Genomic DNA, 25,274 nt, shown 5'->3' with positions numbered 1-25,274 from the left:
GCGCAGTGTGAGTCAGGTGACAGGACCAACCAGCGGATGTAACATCTCAACTGAAGAGACTCTGACTCCGTGTCCGCTCACCGTATCATCCGCGGAGAACTGGGCAGCCGTTACCCACGATACCCGGCCACGTCTTCCCGCCTCCCGCAGGATGAGTGTCGGCGCTCCGAGAGGCCTGGCCAGCTCGGGGCAGAAGCCCATCGCCGAGATCCTACACCCGCTGTCCGCCGCCGAGGAGCCGCTCTCCCCGGGGCCAGATGTCACCGTTAGCGTCGGAGGGGACAAGGTAGGGTCTGCTTGGGGCTGTACCGAGACCGGCAGTAAGTAGTAGCAAACTGATGTGGTATAATAGAGAAAACGAAAAGAGCACAAGCGAACGCCTTTTCTGGTGAATGTTCACTATGTTTGTATGCATTTAAGGTTCCCTGCACATTACTGGAGGTTAGACCTGAGCCTGAACCGCCCGAGTTTCCCCCTGAATCACTGGATGAAAGATAAATCTTAAAAAACGTGGCTTACTTGCAATGTCCTTCAAAGGGACTTACCTTTTTTTTTAATTTCAATACAACAACAAAACCACTAAAGCATTAAGAACACACAAGGACAGAGAAAAAGGAAGGGGAAAATGATCTTACTATTGCAGACACACACACACACACACACACACACACACACACACACACACACACACACACACACACACAAACAGTTAGACTGTGAATAATGTGTATACGTCATTACACCATTTACATTTGGTGGTGCACAACACTGACTCCAGTTTACACGTTTTGGTCAGAAAACAGATTTCCCTTATTCCACTTTCAGAGAGGGGCCTGACATCGCTACCAGCCCAGTTGCGCTGTGTAAACGAAGATGGACCATGCAAACAAATGACAAAGCTTTTATGCTTCCTGCTGTTTTTTTACCCTAGGACTGACAACCTTAGCAACCCCTTCTGTATCGCAGTTAATTATTGCCAATAGGAGATGCTATAATCCCCCTCTGTCCCTCCAATAAGGGAACTTTCCCAGGTGAGGGTACGGTGTGGTAATGGCTCTGGTCCCAGCCAAACAAACTGTCAACACATTTCAACAAAGATTTGGTGGAGAGTTAGATCGTTGGACGGCAAACGAGTGATTAGTTTTTGGTGTGAATGTGTTTTTATATGCTCCTACAAAGAAGGTATAATGCCCTGAACATACATTGTATAGATTTCCGGAAAAATCTAGCTGTCTTATTGGGTTGCTCCGTTTTTTTTTTTTTTTTTTGATCCCCTCACTTTCAGTTAAACATTTATTCCTCCAAGGCTCCAAAGGAACGTAATATACACAACCAAATCCTGTCATAGACCAACAGCAGAGTTTGCATTCTTAGTTTCTTAACCTGAAAGCAAACAGTTAGCAGTTCATGACTGATGAGTACATTTTGATTCGGTCCATGATATCATTAATATTGGGATATTATTGGTATTACTATTAGTGTTTGCTTCCAATGTTTAATCATGTTCTTAGGCAGAAGTTGGGTGGGATTTAGTAGACCTTTTTCATGGAGGACATTCTGACATGTCACGGTAGGAAAAGTGGGGGTGTAAATAGTCAAATGAATGACGGCCAAATTCCTTTTAGCTGCTTCAGTTTCATGTTCACGCTGGATCCCTGTGACACTGGGGCAACTTAGTAGAACGGAGCCATGGCTAATGTTGTTAGTAACACCTATGCTTTTCCCTGCTGTGTCAAGTCAAAGTGCCTGCTGTGAAAAAGGCCTATAAAAATAGTAATGTGGAACACGCTGTGCACACAAGTTTTTCACCCTTCATCTCTCTCAGGTAAAAACAGTCAAATATGTTTAGAAAATTCGAAATAACTGTGAAGCCCTAAAATGCAACATTTAAGCTCTATCACAGTTTTACAGTGAGCAGAACCCCACATTATATCCATTCTCGTATCACAGCATTGATAATTACATTCATACACCAGTCGGCTGCGTATTTAAAAACAGATCTTATTCTCCCGGGGTAATATTTTCAGATTCCTCGTCCCTGTCCGTCTGAGCGTGGCTGCGCTGCGGCGGCCTGGTTGTTCATTCACATGGATGTAGTGATGCAGCGCAGCACAATTATCTGAACTGTGATTACCAGCGTGGGTTAGCACCACAGTGTAAAAAGAGCCCTCACAACGTCAGCAGCCTGTATGTGTGTTCGTGTGAGTATACCAGAGAGAGAGAGCGGGGAGTGGTGTGAAGAAAATGTGCGTGTGGTCAGTGTGTGCAGTTGTAGTGTGTATGTGATGGAGTGAGAGAGGAGAGGCAGAGGTGTAGCACTTTTCTTGACAGCGATTGGATTGGATGGATTGGAAAGTTGCACACTTGTCCACTGCAGGCAATTTAAAAAGGAGAAAAAGTGTGTGTGGCAGGAAGAGTGATCAAGTTTGAACATTAGCTGCTCTGCTTTCCCACATGCACCTTAAACTGTTTCTGGAAGAAAGTAGCTCCCTCCTCATGTGAGGCAAGCCGGGGCCACAGAGGACATTAGCGGCTGGCAAGTAGTGTGAGACGTCGGGGTTTCAGATGAAATCAGACGTGGCAGTGCAGGTTGTAGTGATGAGTAGACTAGTTTTATTTTCAGAACCAGTTTTGATGATGCAACCCTGCTGCCTTCCTGTTGCAGTGTTTACATTTTGGTCATTGTTTACATTTCACATTCTGTTGCCTGCCGTCCCTGCAGCTTGTCTAATGAGATCATCAGAGTCCTCTCTGAATGTGCAGTAATACATGGATCCATAATAAAATCGTTATTCTTTACAATTATCGTTTATTGTAGTCATGTGCCCGTTTATAGCCTTTGGACTTTAGAAATGAGTTTAAATAGCACCTAGAAGTAAAAAATCAACCACATAATTCTCTTATTCTCCAATAGTCACGTCCAGATCCACAGGTTGTCTATTAATCTTAAAGAGACAAAGTCCCACAGTTTCCTCTTTTGTCCAGCTATTTGAGGACCCTTGCTGTGTGTGGATGGAGCCTGGAGATCTGTTTTTGTAGACCCAGATACTAATTGTATTGATATTCGATGCAACAAACATATCTTTGTTCAGAAACCAAGAGAGAGAAAACAAGAGTCATGAAGGGCACTTCACAGGAAAACTTATTTATCAATAAAATAACTCATTCATCATCTGTTAACTGCAAAAACACTAACATAATAACAGTTTCTTTCAAAAAATAGAATCAGATTAGATCAACTTTGGTCGTTCCTACAGCTGGTCTAACTAGCAGTTGTTTTCTCACAGTTGGTATTTTCTGTATTAAGCCTGTGGAAATGTATACCCATTCCACAAATGCTCCATTTCTCTCCTCTCGTCCATTATTCAATTAGAAAGACAAGCGTATTGTCAGATGATTCAGGGCGTGTATGCAGCAGCCGCAACAAGAGTCCCATTGACAGCGAGAAACAACTGCATCACCATCAGCATCAATCTATCAGCTCTTTGTTTGCAGCTTTTCCCCTTGCAGCATCTGTATTTGGTGTCACCACAGTGTCATGTGTGTCCACGCAGGAAGCGGTGTTGAGCAACGGCACGCCGGTGGAGACGTCCAGCCCCGCCTCGGCGTCCTCGCTGTTCAACAGGCTACAGCTGGACGATGACCCGGAAGCAGACGCCCAGGACCCTTACGCCTCCACGGAAACCCGTGACCTTTTTGTCACAGTCGATGACCCAAAGAAGCACGTCTCCACCATGGAGACCTACATCACCTACAGAGTCTCCACCAAGGTCTGCTATGGGCTGGTGTCATGACAACACTGTCTACGTTGTGTCCTATGGACAAGAGGGGCTGCATTAACCTTCTGTCTACTAGGATCGTAGTGGTTTTGCATGTTTTAATCCAGCTACCAATCATGTATACATAATGTTACTGCTAACCATTTCCCAGAGCACACAGTTATTATCTCTGCACCACTTGGAGACAGGTAATCCATCATAGTGAAAATGTAGTCTTCTTATAATTTGTAATATTTTGTTGTATTTGATTCCCGTTTTAACTTTCCTTGATGGTGTGTTCAAGGCAAGTTTGATACCCAAGAGTTAAGAGCTGGCCGATGAACAGCAACGTTTCAAATGCTAAAAACCGTCCATCTGAGGCAAAGAAAGTAACACCTGTCGCCGTTTTAACCCTGGCACCACCTTCAGGCAAAAAATTTCTAAAACTGCAGTTTTTCTTTTTTCACAGCTCCTCTATTTGCTTTTCCTTTGGCAGTAATGTACAGAGACCGAAGTCTGCTTGAAAGCAAACCCAAATGTAATGCAGCCACAACATAATTTGTTTTAAGTAATGGTCAAATGGTCAGTTTTGCTTTTGAACTTTTGTCAATCTTCAAATTTTAGGAGCGAGTCTCCCCAATAATTGAGCTCAGCCTGTTTCATGCAAAAATCTATCAAACCACAGAGGAAAATTATGACGATCAGTTGAAATCTAGAGGCTCTTTACGTCTTTCGGTCGTGTCTTGTACAATATGTTTAACTGTGGTTGTAATTGTAGATGCCAGGGGGCATTGTGTTTTTTTTTTTCCAAGTGAAAGTGAAAAGTATATTTTGGTCAGTGTGGAGCGTCAGCTTGAGGGGACAAGAGAATACTCAATCATAATGTAGCCTGGGGCCATTACATATGACAGCTGCTATGTGCACTACTGTGGTTCCTAATTTCAGAGGCCTTAGACAAATATCACAACCCAATATGAACACAAAGTGTTAATTGAGGGCATGCAGGGGTGTTTTTTAACACTAGATTGTCAGAGAGAGAGGGTGTGTGTTTGTGTGTTTGTGTGCATGTGCGTGGTGTAAGCTGTATTTCAAGATCAATAAGCATGTGCTGTAATCCCATTTGGGCTGAGATGAACAGAGACATGGACACCCTCTAGTCTAACGTGTGTATCAGTTCTACTGTACTGTACATACATTTATTAACTTATCGGTTTTCATTGTGTATAACTAATTGATACACAATGAAAACTAATCTTAAATAACTAATCATTAATAAACTTATGATAATGATGCACAGATGATTCACTGCCACCGATCAAAACAACCTATCAAGCCCTTGCACACACTATATTTTATTTTTCAAAAGTAGGGAGGTGGATTTCTCTAGCATTCCTACACAATTGGTCCCCAGTTACACAAGGTAAATACATCCGGGTCCCTTCTTAGGTTTATGATAAATTAAAGGTGAGAATCGGGCTTTTAGTATGTAATTTATACAATGTATCCTTCCGGGTGACACAACAAATATTTGTTTGTGTGTGTGTGTGTGTGTGTTTTCTTCAGACGACAAGGACAGAGTTTGACTTGCCAGAGTACTGCGTGCGACGACGCTACCAGGACTTTGACTGGCTGCGGATCAAGTTGGAAGACAGCCAGCCGACCCACCTCATCCCAGTAGGTCAAACGAGCCATGACGCAGCCTACAGCCCTGCTTTCCAGTGAGAACCGCTTCATTTACGTTTGCTGCTCTGCTTCACCTCTCTCCTCCTCCTCCTCCTCCTCCAGCCACTGCCGGAGAAGTTTGTGATGAAGGGCGTAGTTGATCGTTTTTCGGAGGAGTTTGTGGAGACGAGGATGAAAGCTCTGGACAAGTTCCTGAAGCGAGTTGCCGACCATCCCGTCCTCTCTTTCAACCCGCATCTAAACGCTTTCCTGTCTGCCAAGGTAAGACAGCACAAGGGTGGGAAGAGTGGGTGACATTTTGTTCTTTTATAAGATTTTCTGCTCATAATCACTCCTTCACCGCTTAACAAGAACACTTGTATTTTTCTTTGATGCAGTACTTTGTATGGGTCAGCCTTTCCTTAAACTGCTGGCTCTGTGCGACTAACATCTGCTGCCACAGGCTACGTAGTTGGTTGTTTTTGGTTCAAAATTGTTTAATTTATGTCACACAGAACTCTTTATAAACAGTCATTTGCACAGAGAATCCAATAAATCAGTTAGTGTAAGCCACAGAGGAAAGTAGTCCCACTGATCTGTGAATACAGGGCAAGAAATGGAATGTGATCATGGTAAAATGTGAAAAAGGAAAAAGCTTAAAACGCTGATGCACATCCAATGCAAATCAAAAAGCTTAATCTCAGCAGTGATCTTCCAGTAAAATGCACAACCACAAATTGCAGAGTCTCCGTTTCCTAACGTGTCTGTGTGTGTGTTTGTGTGTCTGTGTGCGTGTGTGTGCGTGCGTGTGTGTGCACGTGCGTGCGTGTGTGTGTACTCGCGCGCCCTCCATGTCTGCCATCAGTCACAGATTTTGTCTCTAAGTAGCTGAGACACAAGACAAGACTTTATCGATCGCTGTAGGGAAATGAGGTTGTCGCAGCAGTAAAATAATTGGACTCAGAAAAAGAAAGTAGAGCATAAGCATATAAGAACAGTATCTACCGCGTAAAATGGGTGATAAAACACTGAAGGTAATAAAACAGAATAGAAGCAGCTGTGGGGTTGTCTCAGCATACAGGTGACAAATTCACGTCATGTGGGCTGTGTGTCACCGTGTGCCTGCAGGACCTGAACAAGCGTCAGGGTCTGGCCCTGCTGACCAAAGTGGGCGAGTCGGTGAAGCACGTGGCCGGAGGCTACAAGCTGCGGGCGCGGCCGGCCGAGTTCTGCGCCATGGGGGAGTACCTGGACACCTTCAGCCAGAAACTGGGAACCATCGACCGCATCGCTCAGAGGATCCTCAAAGAGCAGTCAGGTACCGGACCGATGGAAGAGACTGGTGATAGGAATTCATTCCTGTGTCCTCTTGGTGGTTGAGGGTTCTGAGCTTGTAGACGCTCACCTGTAGACGTGGCGTCGATATGAGATTTTTAATACTGGTTCCATACATGGACAACCAAGCTGTGTTGCACATGGGTGTAAGGTAGTTTCTTCATTGTCGCATTTGACTGTGAAGGAGGAATTCATAAGAGAATTTACAAATGAGAAAATGAGGTCAGAATAGGTTGAAAATGGTGTATACTAGTGCAAAATAACGCAGCCAATAAACAGATTAGTTCAAACTAGATTTCTTAATAAAGGGACTTGGAAATTAATTTGGAAATCAGTTTGAAAATAGAAATAAAAGCAAAACAAACCATTTAACAGGACAGGCTTTAAAAAGAAGAGCAACAGAATCATTTCTTTTTCATTTTGCATTTCCATTTACCAGTTGCTTTTCTCTTTGATCTTCCATTTAGCAACTCTATTGTTATGTACATGTGGCCTTGAGCTGGCAAAACTTAGTGTGTAAGCCCGTGTAGTTCTTCTAAACTTGTATTTCAGGCTCCAGTAAGCAACTTGTAGAAACAGTGGTGTGTGCTGCCTGCAACTCAAGTAGTACCCCTTATCTACTTCTTCGCTTAGGAGCCCTGCTGTGCTTGAGGTTAGCTTATGTTACGAAATGGTTCCGTCTTTAGCACGGTGGCTAACACTAGCCTGGACGAGTTTATCCACAGTGTTGACATTTTCAGTGCTGCAGTGTTTGTTTAGAGAAAAAAACCCCAGACCTTTGGGCCGTGACGGTGCACGATTGATAACTAGAGGCCTAGCAAGTGATGACAAGTGATCCTGCCCTGTGCGTTCCTCACTGTCACCAACCGTTCGGGTTTTAGGAGCGTTGTAGTCTGTGGCCTGAAAATCTGGAGTGCTAAGGAAACGTCCTTGTTTCCAACTGTAGATAATGAAGGCCTATGAGCTGACACAGATGTGACCATGTTTGCTTGACTCAGCAGCCTGGTGTTTGGCCTTCATCCTCTCCCATGTAATTTCTATATATAGATTTTTTCGCTTGAACATGCCAAACCCTCCGTATCGCCTGTGAGGAAAGAGAGGAAGTGCTGCTGTGATTTCTTTTCCCAGTGCAGCAGTGTTTTGTGCTGTTACAGATTATTAGCCAGTCAAACTTAAATCCAGTTAGAGTATCCAGTGTGTATGAAGTGTATAAATTCCTTGCTCCGCCATCTAACCTCTTTATTTATTTATTTTCTTCTCTCTCGCTCCCACTAGAGTACCTAACAGAGCTGCGTGAGTACGGCACTGTGTACTCCAGCTGGGCGGTGTCGGAGGAGGAGCTGCGGCGCCCCCTGGAGGGCGTGGCCAGCTCCGTGACAACGTGCTGCGGCGCGCTGGAGGACCTGAGTGAGAACATGAGCCAGGACTTTCTGCCTGTACTCAGAGAGTACGTCCTCTACATAGAGTCCATGAAGGTGAGAGGGACGAGGACGGTCGTATCAGAAACGCTTCTGTATTTGTTTTTAAGTAGAACATAGTGATTAAAAAGAGATTAAAAAAATATGATTTGTCAGTAAAATGCAGTTTGAGATTGGAAGGTGTGATTTGTTGTGTTGTTTACTTTCCTATATCATGCTTTCACAGTACATCACAACTCATTATTACTCCTAAATGTTAAAAGGTGCTTCTTGGTGCAGTAAAATAAGTAAAGTTGTCCTGAAGCCATACACTGTCAAAAACGCCAACTGTGTTTCAGAGTAGATCCTTTATCCTTTGACACACACATCAAACTTGCTTCTTCTAGCTGAGTCACTTTTAACCCTGAATAAAGGAAGTGGCATCTGAGAATCTGCACGCATCACGTCCTGTCCTCACCAAACTCCTGATTCACCATATCTCTTTCTGTTAATATTTTTGTCTATGATTTCTCTCAAAGATGATTAAGGTATCAGTAAATGGCATACTAACGCTGCATGTTTTCTGTTTGATTACAGAATGTTTTGAGGAAGCGAGACCAAAGCCAGGCGGAGTACGAGGGACGACTAGAAGCCGCTGTATTGCGCAAACAGGAGGACAGAACGCCCGTAAGTATCCTCCTAAATTGCTGCGTTTACTGTTCACATTTCCGGGGGTGTCGGTACTTTCCCAGGGTTCACTTCACAGCGTTACTCTCTTTCCCAAAAATGTCCCTGTTGGAAGCATAGGGGAGAGACATTTAACTGTGTTTAATAGTGTTTCGACCAGACAATTCATTATTTACAACATTCTTCCGTTACAAAGTACAGCTGGTGTGCGCTTTGGAGAACAAAGTTCAGGGATCTTATATCTTCATAAAGGATGATTGGGATGATTTCAGCAGAAGTAACGGGGACTATTGGTGGATTAACCTGTACAAAAATCAACATGTGTGTAACTGACATAGAACTTCATCTGGATAATTTAATTGTGAACATACATGTGTGTCAGGGTGTCATCTATCACTCTGCCAATTATATTCTCTGATGCGACCCTCCCCTTAAAAACTTATGCACCACCCAGAGCCCCCGGTGATTCTAGTCCTGTAAAATGTAGTCTTCTATTATGTCCCCTCCAGCCCCCTGTAGCTGTAGTTTTATCTGTCTCGCTGTAGATGCCAGCCGAGGTAGAGAAATGCCAGGACAAAGTGGAGTGTTTCAACGCTGACCTGAAGGCAGACTGGGAGCGCTGGCAGAGCAACAAGAGACAAGACTTCAAACAGCTTCTCACCAGCATGGCCGACAAAAACATCAACTACTATGAAAAGGTACGCTGGCTGCTGTAAAGCTCTGTGGTCATGACTTTAAAATACTGCAAAGACGTGGACTTTAAATCTTAATGGTCTTGTGAGTATTGATCAAAACATTTTTCATGGTTAGAACAGAAGCAGAAAATGGTTTTACCTGTATTGTGTTAGGATGTATTCAAACATTGAAGAGTTTCGAGCCCTCACACCCACCAACAACATGTTATGACAAGGAAATGCTGGTTTGCTTGTTTCCCACAATAACACTAAAAATAGAAAAGTGTTATTGCTACGGCTGAGTATCATCTGAAAAATACTGATACTGATACCAAAATAATAATTTTTTAGGGATACTTTAAACATGTTTCTATACAAAAAACCATCTAACAAAACTCAGACTTCTGAAATGCAACAGTGACATAACTGTTTTAACACGAAATTAAAAGCATTGTTATTTACACTAAAAAGTACTGATGTTCGATACCCAGACCTAGTCATTCTCAGTCAGGTTACTTTATTTCAGACTACAGATCCACAGTAAGACAACAGAAAACTGGTTTCTTAACATTTACTGGCAATAGTGAGAATGACTCTAAAGCTGAGCACAAAATTCGAAAACAGATACATGAAACTGCCTCTGCCTCTCCCTGTCTCTCCATTTCACTTCATTCTTTCCCTCCGTCGACTGACTCTTCACCCATCTCCACCCTCTGCAGTGCCAGGCAGCGTGGGAGTCGCTCATAACTCTCCTCCAGGAAAAACAGACTGAGGACAAAAGGGGTGAGACGAACTGAAACACGTCCTCATGCCTCTGCCCCCCCCATGTCTTTCTCCTGCTCTGTATCACACACACACACACACACTCATGCCAAGGAAACGGACCAACTGGGCAGCAGGTTGGAACTGCTGGACTTTTGCCCCTGTTCCACCGGGAGATGATTGTACAGAGGGGGAGTCGTCTCTCTCAGTGAACTGACCCGCGAAAGAGGTAATCAACGGTGCATTCATGGGCAGCGGGGAAAGATGAGAGAGTTACTATGTACAGACTTGTTTTGTTTTTTTTTGTCTTGTTTTTTTTGTTGCCGTTCTTATTGACTTTTTCTACTTCATATTTCCAAGTAACGTTCGGTTGCCAATGCTATTCGTCTTTATTTAACTGCGGTCTCAGAGAAGTGCGTTTTCTTTCAGTTCTCTCCACTTTCACATTGAGACGAATGTGAAGGATAACTATTTACCATTGCAGAAAACATTTTTTGAAGGCAGATACTGATATTTTGAGTGGGTGTGAAGTATCTTACATTAAAGTAAAGCTATTCGGAGCATCCACAATATTCCTTTCCCCGTCGGGTTGTAAACGGCTCTGAAAACATAACGCTAAAACTCTCCACTGAAGCGAGACTCAATAAAATTCTTTTTCATCTCTTAAAGGCATCATATTGGTTGTAAATAAGAAGCCAATATTTTACACTTAACAACCGTACTCATTATTTTTGCATGTATCAACCCATAAAACCCTGTATTTGCCATTACTGTTGACCACTTTCCAGAAGTTGGTAAACTTCACAGTTTTCCTACTTTCCCTGCAATCTTTGTTTTTAAGAAAATCTACTTTCAGAGACACGCATTTGCTGTGGCATCAGAGGTTCACAACCTGGCCTTGTGTTCGACCAAAGGGCTGCAAGGGAAAAGCAGGGAGGCGCAGCGACACATGTCAAAACGAGACCTCAGTAAAAGCCTCTGTTATTTTGACAAAGGGAAACTTTAGGATTCTTTGGCTGTTTTTGGCCCTCACTTTTACAGATAACCAGACAGGAGGCAAAGCTGCATTTGACAATGACGGCACAAGTGTGGGTGTCTGAGTTGAATGTGGTGCTTTCTTGTTGAGCTCGATTTGGTTACATACTGCAGCACCATCTGGTGGCCAAGCTGTTACTAGTTTTCATCCTCATGAAACTGCCGGCTGAACAGTGCTCTACCTCTGTTGGTTTCTCTTGATATCACATTTATTTTTACCACGGCCATTTGTACCTGCTGTAGCGACTTCAGCTCTCCTCTAGAAACAAAGGCCTTAACTCAGTTGGGGATGCTAAATGGCACACTGGACAGATTTGCCTAATGAAAAGACACAGAAGGAATTGAAGGTGAAGACTCCATTTGTATACTTTATTAGTAAACTTTATTTCTCTTTTAAACAATTGGAAATGATTAGGTGTCAATGTTCATGAAGAACTTTTTAGAGTCAGATGTCCTTTTCTTGCAGTAAACTGCCTCAGTGACTCATTTACATAAGATCTCTGAAGCAAAAACAAGAAAAAAAGAAATCTTGGGGAACATTTGGCATTATCACACTCCTTTCATAGGATTTGTGTCTTGTTTTAGGAAAAGTAAATCTAATGCTGGATAGAGTTTAGAGCTGTCAGGTTAACATCTGTCTACTTTGGAGTTGTGCAAACACAAGAGGAAGTGGATAAGTCGCTGCTGAAATGAGTTTAGGGAGCGCTCCCTGGGTCAGAGCCACACATTTCAGAAACTACATTCTGAGTGATAAACCCTTTTACTTTGAAAGCTAATGCCACTTGTTTTCAGCGACCAGTTTTCTCCTAGTATGAACCTAAATGACTCTGTAACGTGGACATATTTTTGAGGTTGTGTTATCCTTAGCTGTGACTCACAGGAAACATTTTTTAGAAGATGTAGCTGCACTGCAGCATGAATGACGCTTTATGCGTCACTTTTTTCTTTTTTTTTTTCCCCCTCCAGATTGTTGCTGATGTGGCCTTGCTTTGAAGGAAAAGATATATTCTGCTACACTTCAATGCGTAATATTCGCTGAACCCACTTCAATGATTTCCAACTTTTCCTAACATGTATTTGACCATACAGGGATGTACTGTAGGTTGACAGTTAAAGCAGTAGTGGTATTGCTGAGAGTTTAGCATTTTTCCCTCCCATAGTTAAAAACTTCTATCCTTTTTTTTTCCTCTCCGTCCTCAGCTGTATTGTTAGCTCAGTACACTGAGCATAAAGTAGCAAAAACTTGACCACTGATACCAGGGCAGACTCAGTCATGTCACATCTTTTCAGAACCACTCTTACAAAGATTTTAAATTCTGTTAATTGCAAGGAACAGATATCGCCACGTTGTAGCGTCTAAAACAGGGGGAGACATTTTTTTTTTTCTCGGTCACAAGTAATAATAGTTTGCTGAAGAGTTTCTTTAGTGTCCTTTCATTTATTGACAGGATTTTCTGAAACAAGGTGCTGATATGGGGAAATGACATAGCAAAATGGCTATAATCTCAGCTTTTTATTTTTATTTTTTAGCGCTTCTAGAGGCTTTATTAAAACATCAAAATCTCCTTTGTTACGTTTCTTTTAAATGGTGTCCTTTTTATCTGATCATTTTTGGATGCTTCTTCCTCTGATTTTAAGTTGATGTCACTTTACTGAGCCTGCCCTCAGTGTAGCCAAATGCCAGCACTATAAGACAGCGACGAAATGAAGTGACTGCGTCTGCTTGCGAGCTGGTTTTAGTGCTTTGTCAGTTCTTTTTTTTTTTTTTTTTTATGTCCTTCATTCCCTTTGAGCTTTGAAAGCATGAAGCAGCTTCTGCTTCCTCTTACTACCAGAAGTCAACGAGGTGACTCGTGAAGAACATTGTATTTTTAATTGTGTGTGTTGAATACAGCCTGTTAGATGGAGCAAGAAGAGTAGCTGTGGTCCAGTGTAGAGGCGGGTACAGCAGACAGTACTATGGATGCACTGATGCTAAAAGGTTACATTTCTCAGAATACCAAAATATTAAAATCCTGTATTAAGAGCCAGAGTCAGAGGAGTCTCTGTATTGTCTGGTTCTTTCACATATACTGTAGAAGAGGATCTCCATTTTTATCCTCAAACCACTGCTTTAAACGTTACATTATAATTTAGAGTTTTGCTACCTTTCCACATTTTCCATCCTTTTTATGTTACTTGTCACAACTTATATAAACATGCGCCACAATTAAAGTTATGTTATTCAATTATCAACAGCAGGAACTATAGAAAGGTAAAGCACTGAAATTAAGCAAAGTTAAAGGTACCCTGTAGAGCTTTTGACCACTAGTAGCGCTGCGGAGCAGTGTTTTCGTGAGCAGATCCCTGATGGGTTTGTATCTCAAGGAAACACACAAAGCGTTTCGGTAAGAAAACCTGAATGGAAACAGAGATTTGTTTGTTTACTAGAAAACTCCACAGTGCGCCTTCTTAAAGCAGTTTGGTTTTATCAGACTGTAAAGTTTTACATTTCATAATCCGTTCACCATTACATATAAGCGCACTGGTGAACTCCACTAGGAAAAGATACAGCAGGCGGCATCAGACTTGATTTCCCCATCTTTCTAGCAAAAATAAACATTTCAACCAGTAGCTAATGTTCACTGTGACCCAGGTACATTTTAAGATATTGACTTGATGAAGAACTTAGGAATAGGAAAATGTAGCAAACATGATATAAGTTTTAAAAATGAACTGATAGGATGTCAAGAATAACTCTGACCACTCTTTTCCTTTTAGTTCTGTTTTGTTTACTGGATCAGATCGGTACTTGGTATCTGTTTGTGGACAGCCGAGCACTGTGAGTCGTTGCCATCAGAGCAGTGATTTTTAAAACGAGGCATCGATGCATCTGTACACTCTCCTGCTCTCTGGTGTAAATGAAGTAACTGTACCGGCCTGCACAGGTTCTGAGATCATTCAGAGTTGACTGAAATTTCTTTTTGCTCCAATGGCAATGTTCTGTATTTTCAGTATACTGCAATGTACAGCTTAATTATATACAGTACAGCTGAGTCTATATTTGTATAATAAGGAGATCGTCGTCGGGGTTCCAGTGAATATGTGAAGATTACTAGAATACATTTTAGAAGGGATTTTGGAGATTTGTACTAATGATGTAAGCCTGGCATAACCAAAATATGAGGAATGAAAAATTTTGTTTTTATTTTTGATGCTCATTGGAACCCTGACGATAGTTTTCCGATGAATATACTTTACCTTTTACTCATAGCCATTGTAAAAGCCCCATCCTATACAGTGTGCCTGCTGAATTATTTTTGCACTATATATGTAGCTCCAACCCCTGGCAGAAGTGTCTGTTGGGTGGGGGGGAAAAAAAAAAAAAACAATTTGCTTTCTTTCATTTGCCAAAAATTACAATAAAGAGTCTGGTGTCGAGTTGGTTCAGACATACTTTGTGTTGCAGTGTGAAACTTCGCCTGCATAGCCGATTCAGGTTAAATCACCAAACAGGGACAACTATGACGGCCGCCACTGTACAAGCCTATAAAGAGGGGAGAATGTGAGTTTTGTCCTTCTTTAACGTACAAATCAAATGTCTCTAAGCCAAATGTCCCTGTCTTTTCCTCCCCTTTTCCTCGCGTGCAGTCACACATGAAGAGAGACCTGATCAGTCAAACCTGTATGAAAAGTTAAAGGTCAGATGACTTATGAACGTGTGAATCTAGCTTCAGTCTTTTTATTTCTGCCCCCCAGTGTGTACTGTTTACGTTCAGAGTCCTTATTGTACATTTGGATGTGAATAACATCTTGTTGTAATTATAAATAAGCTTGTATATTGATGTTGTTTTTGATGCAATTTATCTTTACCTCAAATGATTTTTTGGATATATTGGACCAATAATAAAAAGAACATTCATTTGATATTTTTCTGCTCTGGTTCGATTTTTCAGTTTTTCTTATGTAATATTTTATTGGGTTTTAACCAGCTGAAATGTGTTGTAAGTGCAAAAAAAAGTAATCATTTGATGGGAATACGCATAGTAACAATGATCTTACGAAGCAAGAAAAAACATGAAGCGGGAAGGTTTAGATACGAGTTTTATCATTTCATAAAACATTGCATCCAGTTAGTTTCATACAGACAAAATCAAATTATTAAACAATTGTTTGAGGAATGAAAAAAACCAAAAAAAACAAAAACTAGACTTTTATACAACTTAATTGCAGCTTGCTGATTCATTACTGCAAATATTTTCCTTTTGTTCTAACCTTTGTACCAATGTAAAATGTACCTTCTGCGTTGTGACATAAACAACATCCCTTTTGTCAAGTGCTTTTTTAAAAGTGTCACAAATACATAAAAGTGCAATAATAAATCCATGTATAAAATAAAAATAACAGTAATGCAGGCTGCATCTTCTTCCCTTCTGCTCTACCGTTACGTTACCGCTACGTCTCGTACCATATAACAAAATGACAGGCCACACGCCATGAGATTTCCAGACCTCTTCTCATGGGGACAAGGTCACTTCAGGCATAATTACTCTAGATGTCAAAATTATTATATCTAACTGTAGTTATTACAAAAGTATTTCATTTCTAAATTTCATAGTAATTATTTCATAATTTGTTTCTGAACTTTTTGAAAAAAGATGGTGATAATTTAATGTGTGGCTGTTAACCAGACAAAATCACACAGGCTAAAATTCAGGCAATAGGTTAAAATGATCGAACCTTATATAGTACCTTTCAAATAGGTTATTGCTTTACAACCTAAAGCAAAATTAAAGGAGGTTAAAAATATCAAAAGTGAAAAAAAAGAAAATCATAAAAACACCAATTTCAAAAAAATGTCATTTTTAAACAAATTTTGCCTTTGCTCTGTCAACAGTTCCTGACCTGCAGGGTTGCACTCTATATACTATAGAATTAAAATAAATGCACTTTAATCTATGTACATAGCATTTCTATTTTTAAAGATAAGTCAGTATGTGAGAACTTCAAATGACACCATACTCATACAAATTCTGAGTTGTGTGTACAGTCATTAATTACGTGTGACTGGTAATCGGTATCTACAAATGTAAGTTTGGAACCGTAACGCAAATAACTGCAACTAAATTAACCGACAGAGAGTGTCAAGAGGTCTTTAAACCATCCTCAAGTACAGAAACACTGGAGTGACCCAGCAGCAGCCGAACAAACTACACGATTTAAAGTCAGATACTGACCCAGATTTGGTCGTGACAAATCTACAGATTAACGACCAAGTTTCAACTCAGAAGAAAACAACTTAAAGCCAAAGTCTGCAATCATAATAAAACTGAACTTCTGACATATGTTTGTTTAAAACCCTCATAAGATTACATACGGTGCATCACCAGAGGTGCCCGTTTGACAAAAATTTAAATTGCAAGTGTGTGTAAATCCCTGAAATCCCGGTTTCCATCTAGCTTGGGTGTGCAAGGCTTTAGGAAGGAAATATCTCACCTCCCATTAGGTTCCAGCATTGATTCAAATATATTAGAAATTTACAACTGAAATGATGTGATCCTGTAGCATGAGCTGGTTCACAAAAGCAAACTTCATTAAACGTGTGAAGTCAAATCTTTTCACAGTATTAAAAAAAAAAAACAGCCTATTTTAGGCAGCACTCACAACTTACTTGTCATGCCTGACACATTCACTGCAAAGTCTGCGTAATGCTGAGATCACCCTGGGTGTGTTCCTGTGGACATGTCTCTAATCCTTTAAAGGCTGCTTGGACCAATTTCACGGGTTAATGAATTCCACTGGTTGATGATGCCTGCCTGCATCTCAGTCAGAAGTTGAACAGTTTCAAACTTTTTGTCAGACCGGTTTGAGATATTTTCACGCAGTTTACCTCCAGTCAGAGCAAGCCATCACACAGGCCTTATTCCAGAATGTCACAGGTTAATTTTAGTTTTTTTTTTTTTTTTTTTTTTTTTTAAAAAGGTCTCACAAAATGCTCACATGAACATAAAACTTCTGTTTGTTCCTCCTCTAACAGCTCGAGTGTAGGAACTCCTTTCACGCAGTGCCTACAGTTACTGTATAGGAAGTCACTCTCCTTCTGCTCATTTCATGTTTCAGTTCCCCGTCTGCCTCGGACCGATGCCAACTCACTGCTGGTGAGTCAGTGCCGCCTGAGTCCTTTGGCACTTCTGCCTCTGAGGGGATCTGCAGCCAATGATGCTGGAGGGGGGGGAACAGGAAACGTGCATGGAGAAGTGTGTGAGAGAGAGACAGTGTGTGGGTCAAGTCCAAGTCAAGTTTTATCACAATAACTCAGTATTTTATGCCTGAATTAAGCTTTTAAGACTGTTTTTCATTGGTGCACTATGTAGAGAGAAACAAACGCTGACTGCAAACCTGCAACTTTATGTAATGTCCTGATAAACCTGCAAACTAATCTACTGATCTGAAACGGTCTAAAAAGAGTACCTGATAGGTATCATTCCCAGTACTGTAATGATGCTGGAGAGCGTGAAGACGAAGCCGGGGAACCAGTCCAGGGTTCTCTGATAGATCTTAGTGAAGGCAGGGATGTAGGCCAGACCGACAAACTTCAGAGCCAACTGCAGGGAGGTGAGAGTGGTGCCTGATGGGAAGGAAGGAGGACAGACAGTTTAAAGGAGAGAGAAGTTAATCCGACAGAGAGATCTCTTTAAAGGAATAGTTTGACATTTTAGAAAATGAACTTGTTTTCCTTTTTTGCCAAGAGTTATATAAGAAGATCGATATTACTCTCATGTCTGTGCAGTAAATATATGAAGATATGGCCAACAGCTGGCTTACATAGCTTAGCATAAAGACTGGAAACGGGACACCGTCAGCCTGGCTCTGTCCAAAGATAACACGATCCAGCAGCGCATAACACCGACCCCTAACATACAGCCAGAGTCGTGAAGAACTATCTTCAGTGACCAGAATAGCAGGGGGCGCTGCAACAGGTTGTCTGGCCCCCACAGAGCCCTGATCGCAACATCACGGAGTCAGTCTGGGACCACATGAAGACACAGAGGACACTGAGACAGCGGAATTCCACAGAGGAACTGTGGCGAATTCTCCAGCAACCTACCTGCCAAGTTAACACTGTGCGCAAGTGTACCGAGGAGAACCGGTGCCGTTTTAAAGACCAAAGCGGGGTCAAAGCAAATACTGATTTGATTTAGGTTTTTTCTCCTTTACTTCACTTTGTAAGAAGTTAGTTCAGGAATAAAAACTATTCATGACATTATTTTTGAAAGCATCCTCATTTTATGCTTTTTGCCCAAAACCTTGGCACTGTAACGTATATTTCTTAATATTTTAATTTCCTTGTATGTGTGGACAGGAAAAGGGTTTGTGTGGCTGATGTCTATGTTTGCATTGCACTGACTCCTCAAACAGGCATCATACCAAAGCAAGCACAAGGGAAAAACCCTGATAATGAACAAACCTTTCCCTGTGTGTGTGTGTGTCTGTCTGTCTGTCTGCCTGCCTGTCTGCCTGCCTGCCTGCCTGTCTGTGTTTGTCAGAGAAAGGAAGCATGGCACTCAGATGGACTTTTGGCAGAAGAGGATCTTTAAGACGTCATCTTTTTTAGTATAAGCCCGTCGGACTGGCTCACGTGTAGGTTTCCAGTATACACCGCTCTTCCGTGTGTGCATGTCTGCATACCTGACCAAAAGCTGATAAACACTACTGTACACACACTGAACACAAGACCAAAAGACTAAAAATGAGGGTAGCTTGATCAAAATTAATTTCTCCTTAGAGAAAATGAAGTGTACTGAAATAAAGAGTTTTCCATCTTCCAAGCCCCTAAACGCCTCCTCCGTCCACCATGCAGCCGCACAATAACCTAAGTATTTGTTCACAAAGTTTGGGAATGAGTTTTAAAAGGTGGTGAGTCGTGCCTTTATCAAAATATTTTCCATGTTCTGCTTCTCCACATCGGGCCTCCTGATATTGTGGTCAAAGTTTTTTTTTTTTATCTGCCAGGTGACATATAATGACATAATTTTCATCACACAGCAACTCCTTAAACACGCTAACCATCACACATTGATGATAACAATGTGAGAGGATCACTGTTCTGACCTGTCACTGACCTTCACACTGCAAACTCAACTCTCTGGAAATAACCTCTTGCCTTCCCTCTCCTACAACTTCCTCCTCTCCTCGGTTGGACACCATCTAAACACTGCACTTCTCTCTTATCTTTGATACTTTCAGTATTCTAGATACTGCAGTATGTAAACACTTGCTAATAACAACATTTAATCTCACTGTGTAAAAAACTAAGCTAGATGTCACTGATTTGGCAGAGCTTTGATTTATCTTGTGTGTGGAAGACGCTGAATGAAATTTTATTTTCAGTTATATTATAAGTGGATATAAATATATTCACTTATATTCACTTTTTGCACACTATTTGATTGGGTTAAGATGTCTGTTTCTGCCTTTACAATACAGTGAGGGTTAATGTAATTTGATTTATTTTGTTCACAGCATTGAAAATGTCATTTACTTAAATCTGGCTTATTCTGGATAATCCACAAGACCTCGCTGTGAACGTTTTTTGGAACTACCTTCCCCCAAACAAATAGTCCCTCTTAAAACTCTAGAAGTAAGTGAGAAAATATGGTTTGCTTTTTTTTTGGGGGGTAATTCAGATGAACTGACCCTTCAATAATCTAAAACTTTTAGCAACTTTCAGTTGCAGCTGTATGTTTTAAATCCATACATGTAGTGCAGTAAAAAAAAAACCCTGTATTTCTCACTTTTAAAGCCATATTAATGTGATGAAACCATTGTCAACCTGCTATTTTTATTACTCATCTGTAGTGCTTTCACACACCTACACACACACACACACACACACACACACACACACACACACACACACACACACACACACACACGCAGGCACACAGGTTGCATACTCACCGTATGAGGAAGCTGGAACCTGCTGTGAGAGCAAAGATCTGATCGTGGGCATCGGGATGAGAGCAAACAGGCTGAGCGAGCGAGCTGCCGAGAAATGAACACCAATTAATTTTTTCCCTCTCGATTCCTCTCCCTCCACAATGTCCCTTTGTACACCCAACCACCCACCACTGCCGTCCACCTACTAGCTTCTGTCTTTGGCAGGTTTGTGTGTCTAATAGAGCTGTAGCCAGTTTTGTATTATCTCACCCACACTGTCTAAACAATGAGTCTTTTGTGTTAAGGTAATACTGTAACCTGTCACATTTTCATTAAATGTGACAGTCCATTTTGTTTGTCTGTAGCACAGATTGCGGCTGGTTAAACATTATATTATATTTCATTAAGGCTTTTTCATTATCAGCCGTGACATCTGAGCTAGTGTTTTCACCCTGTGACTGTGTGTGTGTGTGTGTGTGTGTGTCATCATGGCAAAATGTGGTCCTGGAGACACCCAATGTAGCAACAGCTATCACAGAGTGGGTTTTGAGTACTGTGGCAGGTGTTTGTATGTCTGTCTGGTTGTGGTCTGAGCAAGGGCGCTGGAAGTAGGGAAGGAGCCCCCCCCCACTTTACACCCCTGGCCCAGGTTCGTTTTAAGTCGTAGATCACTGTATCCCAGTTTCAATCATTCCCGTCCACACTAAGACATTAGGTAAAACTACAGACCGTATTGCAATGGGATCCCAACAGCCGCAGGTCAAAACATCAGCATGTTGACGGGCGTCGTGGCTGGTTTGATCCCATCACACGATGGTCTCTAGTGTGCTGTTGTGAACAGCTTGTGAATGCTAGCTCTTTCCTTTTGCACAGAAAATTATGTGTTTTGTATTTCTGCTTTGTTTGGAATGAACAGAATAAGAAGGCTGTGTTTTTAAGATTTTATGCTTTAACACAGATAGAACATTTACGGAGACAATAACCTTCCAGTGTATCTGTCGCATAGTGCTGGATGCAGAATTGGATGTTTATGGTCTCTACTCACTGTCGTTTCCCTATTTTGGTTTCCATTTTTTACTATTTGTACCGGCAACCTAAATCTGTCAGACGTGGAGCCAGCTGATACAATCCTGTTACAATCCCTTTTCTTACTTTTGCTGACTCAAGTCAAAACAAAAAAAACAACAACAACCAAACATGAACGCTTGTTTTCTCCTGTTTGCTGTATTAGCCATTTGGCTAAATAAAAATGAGAAAAGAGGTTACTCAAAAGACTCTTGTGGGAACTAAACCCTATCTTTCATTTATAGAAGAACCTGTTAAACCAACAGGCCAAATGTGAAAGACTGTAAAGGAGTGAGAGATCACTTCAAAGAGAAAAGACACTGCCATTTTTTTATACACACATCTAATCCTCTGCTGGCAAAATATACTAAATTTCACACTAGTGCTGAAACGATTAGTCAATGAATCAATTTATCATTCAATAGACTGACAAAAATTTTTTTTTGGTTGAAGTCCTTTATCAAGCAAAAATTCTGATTCCTGCTTCTCAAATTTAAGGATATTTGTCCCTTTCCTGTGTTTTATTCCGAGTTACATGGAATATCTTTGGGTATTTGACTGAAAAACGAACCAAACTAAAGACGTTATCTCAAGCTCTGAGAAAGTGTGATGGGCTTCTTTTCACTGTCTAATGACAATTTATGCACTTTCCCATGCACTTGAATGGGAAAGTGGTCTCAGACTTTTGGACCCCGCTGTTTTTTTTTTCAGTAAAAAAAAAAAAAAAAAAGGGCAAGTCAAAAAAGAAGCAGTGCTCTGATTCCGGGATTTAACCCGAAGGTACAATCTAATGGGGCAAATGTTAAGGAAGGGACGAGAGATTCTGTTGCATTTTGTTAAGCGAAAGAAAAAGGCGAGTACGCAGGTGAGCTTCTCCAGGGAGCAGGACACACACAACAAGAAAGACAAACGGCGTGAACTGCAAGATTGTTTTTTTTCCCCCCTTCTTCTTCAGGTTGCATCGTCCTACCTGCCCACGACCCACCACAAACCCGGGCCCCGTCGACGCCACTCCGTCTTACCGAGGTAGAACATGTAGGTTGCCGTGACGAAGGACATGAAGTAGATCCCCGAGGCGAAGGACACCATGCCGACCAGGATGAGCACGACGTCGCCGACGCAGCGGCGAAGCAGGAGGACGCCGAGGAAGCTGGTGAGGAAGATCATGCAGCCGGCTGCGTTGCCGTAGCCAACCTGGGGGGGGAAATAGGCACAAAAGGAGAGGGAGTCAAATTGGAAGTCACCCGGATAGAGGAAAGACATGGACACACGCTAATGACAATGATCATAATAAGAATCAAGCAAAATTACTGTCATCGTTCCTGCATAAAGTATCGGAAACTTAAAGGAGAGCGAAATGTCACCTGAGTGGCGGTCCAGCTGAGCGGCTCCTTCATCACAAAGACGCCCAGTATCTCCATGGCCCCGCCCACCGCAAAGTTGTACAGCACGGCGGCCGCGAACAGCAGGAGCACGTTCGCCTTGTCCTTCCCCGCAGTGGCCGCGGCCACCCGGGCGTCCTCGGAGGCGTCGCGAAGGAGGCGGCAGTCGTCACCGGGCTCGTCGCTGGGCGCTCGTTTCACCTTTGATGAAGATGCCAGACACACACACACACACACTTAACATCAGCATGATCTGCACACTGCTCGGCAAAATATTCGGCCCCTGCTAGACTTGGGGGACATAAAGGTGAAAATCTGGTGCAGACAATAGGACACTGCTGAAAACAACGTCAGACTGAAATCCACTCAAGCTTGAGGTTTTTCTGGGGAAGTTTCAACAACAACAACAAACAAACAAAGATTTCTGGATTCTGGTATATTTAGTACTGGTCCAACTTCATATTTTCAAACAATAATTGCCAATTTTTTCTCTGGATTCTATTTTAGTACTGGTCCAGCTTCATATTTTCAAACAATTATTGCCAGGTACCGATAAGCTGACTGCGGTGCAGCCTTGGCTCACACAGACACACCAGTCAAAAACGCACGCATCACACATTCATACGGGAAACCCTCTGCGATATTACACACACACACAGGCACACACGCTGACCTGCAGCAGGACCACGGACAGTATGAGGCAGAGCAGGTGCAGCAGTGTGCTCACAATGAGCAGGACGATCCCATGCCCCAGACTGGAGCTGTACAGCAGGAACAGATGACCCGACACCAAGCTGCCCACCAGGCCTGAAATCCCGTACAGCAGCTCCACTCTCATCATCACCTGCATGGGACATGGACACACGCCGCTTCTTTTAAAAGGAGACCTTGTATCCTTAGCAATCACAACTTGAAGGACACTAAAGTTGTCATTTAAGGTTGAGTTCTGAGGTGTTATTCTGTTATTTTAGGCCAGGCTTAGGCCACACACAAAAAATAAAATAATGTATGTGCATTTGACGAGGGGCATGGACGGTGTGTGCCAGTGTCAGCCTCTGACATAACAGAGGGCATATAAAAGACACGTTTTGTCTCCAGCGGGAGAGAAAAGTAAAAGTTGCAGCAGTACCGTGTAAAAACATTACAAGTCCCACTTCACCATTCTGTGTTTACTGAGTCCAACTTTTGTGAACGCTTGTCTGTGCTCCAGCTGAAGGAAGAGCTGCAGAGCTCCGCTAACCTGCCCAGGGAACCAGCCTACTGGAAAAGCAATACATATTTATCTAGTATTGATATTGTTTAACGATTACCTTTGGTGATATTTTCCGCTATAGTGTTTCTGCCTCTTTATAACCGCCTCCCATCATTTTGTGGTTTGATGAGACCGAAAACGACATTCAGATTTCTCCGGACCACTGACCTTGGACCGGTCGGCCGCCGTGGAGCCCAGCGACGCCAGCGTCATGACGCCGGGCCAGTAGGCGCAGAACCCGCCGGACAGCCCGAAGAGACCGGCCGCGCCGAACATCACCTCCAGCGGCAGGCGGAAGATGACCACCAGGAGCAGGGCGAGCCTGGACAGCAGGTACCCGCTCAGCGGCACCGCGATGGGGGCTTTCCTCCTGCCGCGGTCGCTCAACCTGGCCAGGAGCAGCGAGGGTAAGATCGGAACCAGCCGGATGATGAGGTTGTAGGTCATGAAGAAGTCCGTCATGGCTTTCTGCTGGCTAGCCTCCCTGGAGAGCTCGCTGTAGGTGGCGTTGGCGCACCGGTCCTTGACTACCAACTGCAGGGCGGTGTCGAACAGAGTGCTGCCCAGCTGCTCGAGCACGATGATCGGCTCGATCTGACGGAGCACCGCGAAGGCAGCGAGACACGAGTTCGGCACCACCATGGCTGTACTTTCGGGGTCATTCACGGTATACCGGCACCCTCCCCCGAGACCTATTAAACCCCTAAAACCGGGATCAGACCGAAGGCGGAGGAATGCAGCGGGTCGGTGTTCTCCAGTTCTCCTGGGTCGGTAGAGGATGATTTAGCGAAGGAGAAAAAGCAACTCTTGTCACGCCCACTTCCTCCTGCTCCTCAAGTGCTCGGCCGCCGAGCGAGGGCGTGGATTCAAACTTGTGTATGGATGAGATTAAGCAACCGCGGGAGATTAAGCGCTCCCACGCATGCACGGCCACCGGGTAGACTCATGTTCAGTTTATTCATTCCAAAGAAAAAGACCCTCTACAGTGACACCGGGTCGGTTTTAACAGTCGGAAGTCAAACAAGTTGCTGAACTCTCCCGTAAAAGGGAAAACGGCGTGTCGAAATGATGAGAGTGTCCCGGCCGCTGGAAACGGCGGGGGAAAAAACTCGCCTTTGCTGGAGTCTGAGAGTCGGAGGATGGCGGAGGATCCGCCCGCTGCTCGAGAACGAGGAGCGAGGCGTTGACGAGCTCGAGCGCTTCGCCGCGCAGCGACCGCGGTTTTGTTTTTTGTTTTTTTTTTACTTCCCCCCCCCCCGCCAACAGCCGCCGCTCGCCGCGAGGCATCAGAGCGTCCTGCCAGTTTCGGAGCGAAAGCGTTGCGTAAATGAAGCACCCACGAGTCC

At 42.8% G+C, this 25,274-nt stretch overlaps 2 protein-coding genes across 5 annotated transcripts; one reads left to right on the top strand and one right to left on the bottom strand.

Annotated features, from left to right (window-relative positions):
• Positions 1 to 28: 28 nt before the first annotated feature.
• Positions 29 to 22,328, top strand: snx30 (sorting nexin family member 30). Of its 3 annotated transcripts, XR_005709736.1 has the most exons (10): positions 29 to 286; positions 3,555 to 3,770; positions 5,322 to 5,432; positions 5,544 to 5,702; positions 6,549 to 6,738; positions 8,031 to 8,230; positions 8,750 to 8,839; positions 9,385 to 9,537; positions 10,233 to 10,504; positions 22,250 to 22,328. XR_005709736.1 is itself a non-coding variant. In XM_040158246.1 (9 exons), exons 1-9 carry the CDS (start codon positions 152 to 154, stop codon positions 10,308 to 10,310), a joined length of 1,332 nt encoding a protein of 443 aa, XP_040014180.1. In that variant the 5' UTR covers positions 29 to 151; the 3' UTR covers positions 10,311 to 14,678. The 3 variants fall into 3 exon arrangements, 2 of the variants coding, with proteins under 2 accessions (XP_040014180.1, XP_040014181.1); XM_040158246.1 differs by lacking the exon at positions 22,250 to 22,328 and having other exon boundaries at positions 10,233 to 14,678; XM_040158247.1 differs by lacking the exons at positions 10,233 to 10,504; positions 22,250 to 22,328 and having other exon boundaries at positions 9,349 to 9,457.
• LOC120806795 (thymic stromal cotransporter homolog) lies at positions 15,380 to 24,699 on the bottom strand. 2 transcript variants are annotated; one of them, XR_005709735.1, is made up of 7 exons: positions 24,097 to 24,699; positions 23,350 to 23,520; positions 22,659 to 22,877; positions 22,265 to 22,488; positions 20,251 to 20,334; positions 17,761 to 17,917; positions 15,380 to 17,511 (listed from the first exon to the last, which is right to left on the bottom strand). XR_005709735.1 is itself a non-coding variant. In XM_040158245.1 (7 exons), the coding sequence occupies exons 1-7, from the start codon at positions 24,568 to 24,570 to the stop codon at positions 17,439 to 17,441; spliced, it is 1,350 nt and encodes a 449-aa protein (XP_040014179.1). In that variant the 5' UTR covers positions 24,571 to 24,699; the 3' UTR covers positions 15,380 to 17,438. The 2 variants fall into 2 exon arrangements, 1 of the variants encoding a protein (XP_040014179.1); XM_040158245.1 differs by having other exon boundaries at positions 22,317 to 22,488.
• Positions 24,700 to 25,274: the final 575 nt, after the last annotated feature.

Source organism: Xiphias gladius, chromosome 20 (genome assembly GCF_016859285.1).
Source record: "Xiphias gladius isolate SHS-SW01 ecotype Sanya breed wild chromosome 20, ASM1685928v1, whole genome shotgun sequence".
Classification (NCBI taxonomy): Eukaryota; Metazoa; Chordata; class Actinopteri; order Istiophoriformes; family Xiphiidae; genus Xiphias; species Xiphias gladius.
Note: the sequence above shows the minus strand (reverse complement) of the source record. Positions and strands in the feature narration are given on the sequence as shown.

Bases quoted from the DNA above. Each gene is read 5' to 3' on its own strand.
- snx30 (XM_040158246.1), top strand. From the start codon at position 152: ATGAGTGTCGGCGCTCCGAGAGGCCTGGCCAGCTCGGGGCAGAAGCCC. The intron at 8,231-8,749 runs GTGAGAGGGACG...GTTTGATTACAG, and splicing joins TCTACATAGAGTCCATGAAG to AATGTTTTGAGGAAGCGAGA. The intron at 8,840-9,384 runs GTAAGTATCCTC...GTCTCGCTGTAG, and splicing joins AACAGGAGGACAGAACGCCC to ATGCCAGCCGAGGTAGAGAA.
- LOC120806795 (XM_040158245.1), bottom strand. From the start codon at position 24,570: ATGGTGGTGCCGAACTCGTGTCTCGCTGCCTTCGCGGTGCTCCGTCAG. The intron at 22,878-23,349 runs GTCAGCGTGTGT...TCTTCATCAAAG, and splicing joins TGTCCGTGGTCCTGCTGCAG to GTGAAACGAGCGCCCAGCGA. The intron at 20,335-22,316 runs GTAAGACGGAGT...ATTTCTCGGCAG, and splicing joins AACCTACATGTTCTACCTCG to CTCGCTCGCTCAGCCTGTTT.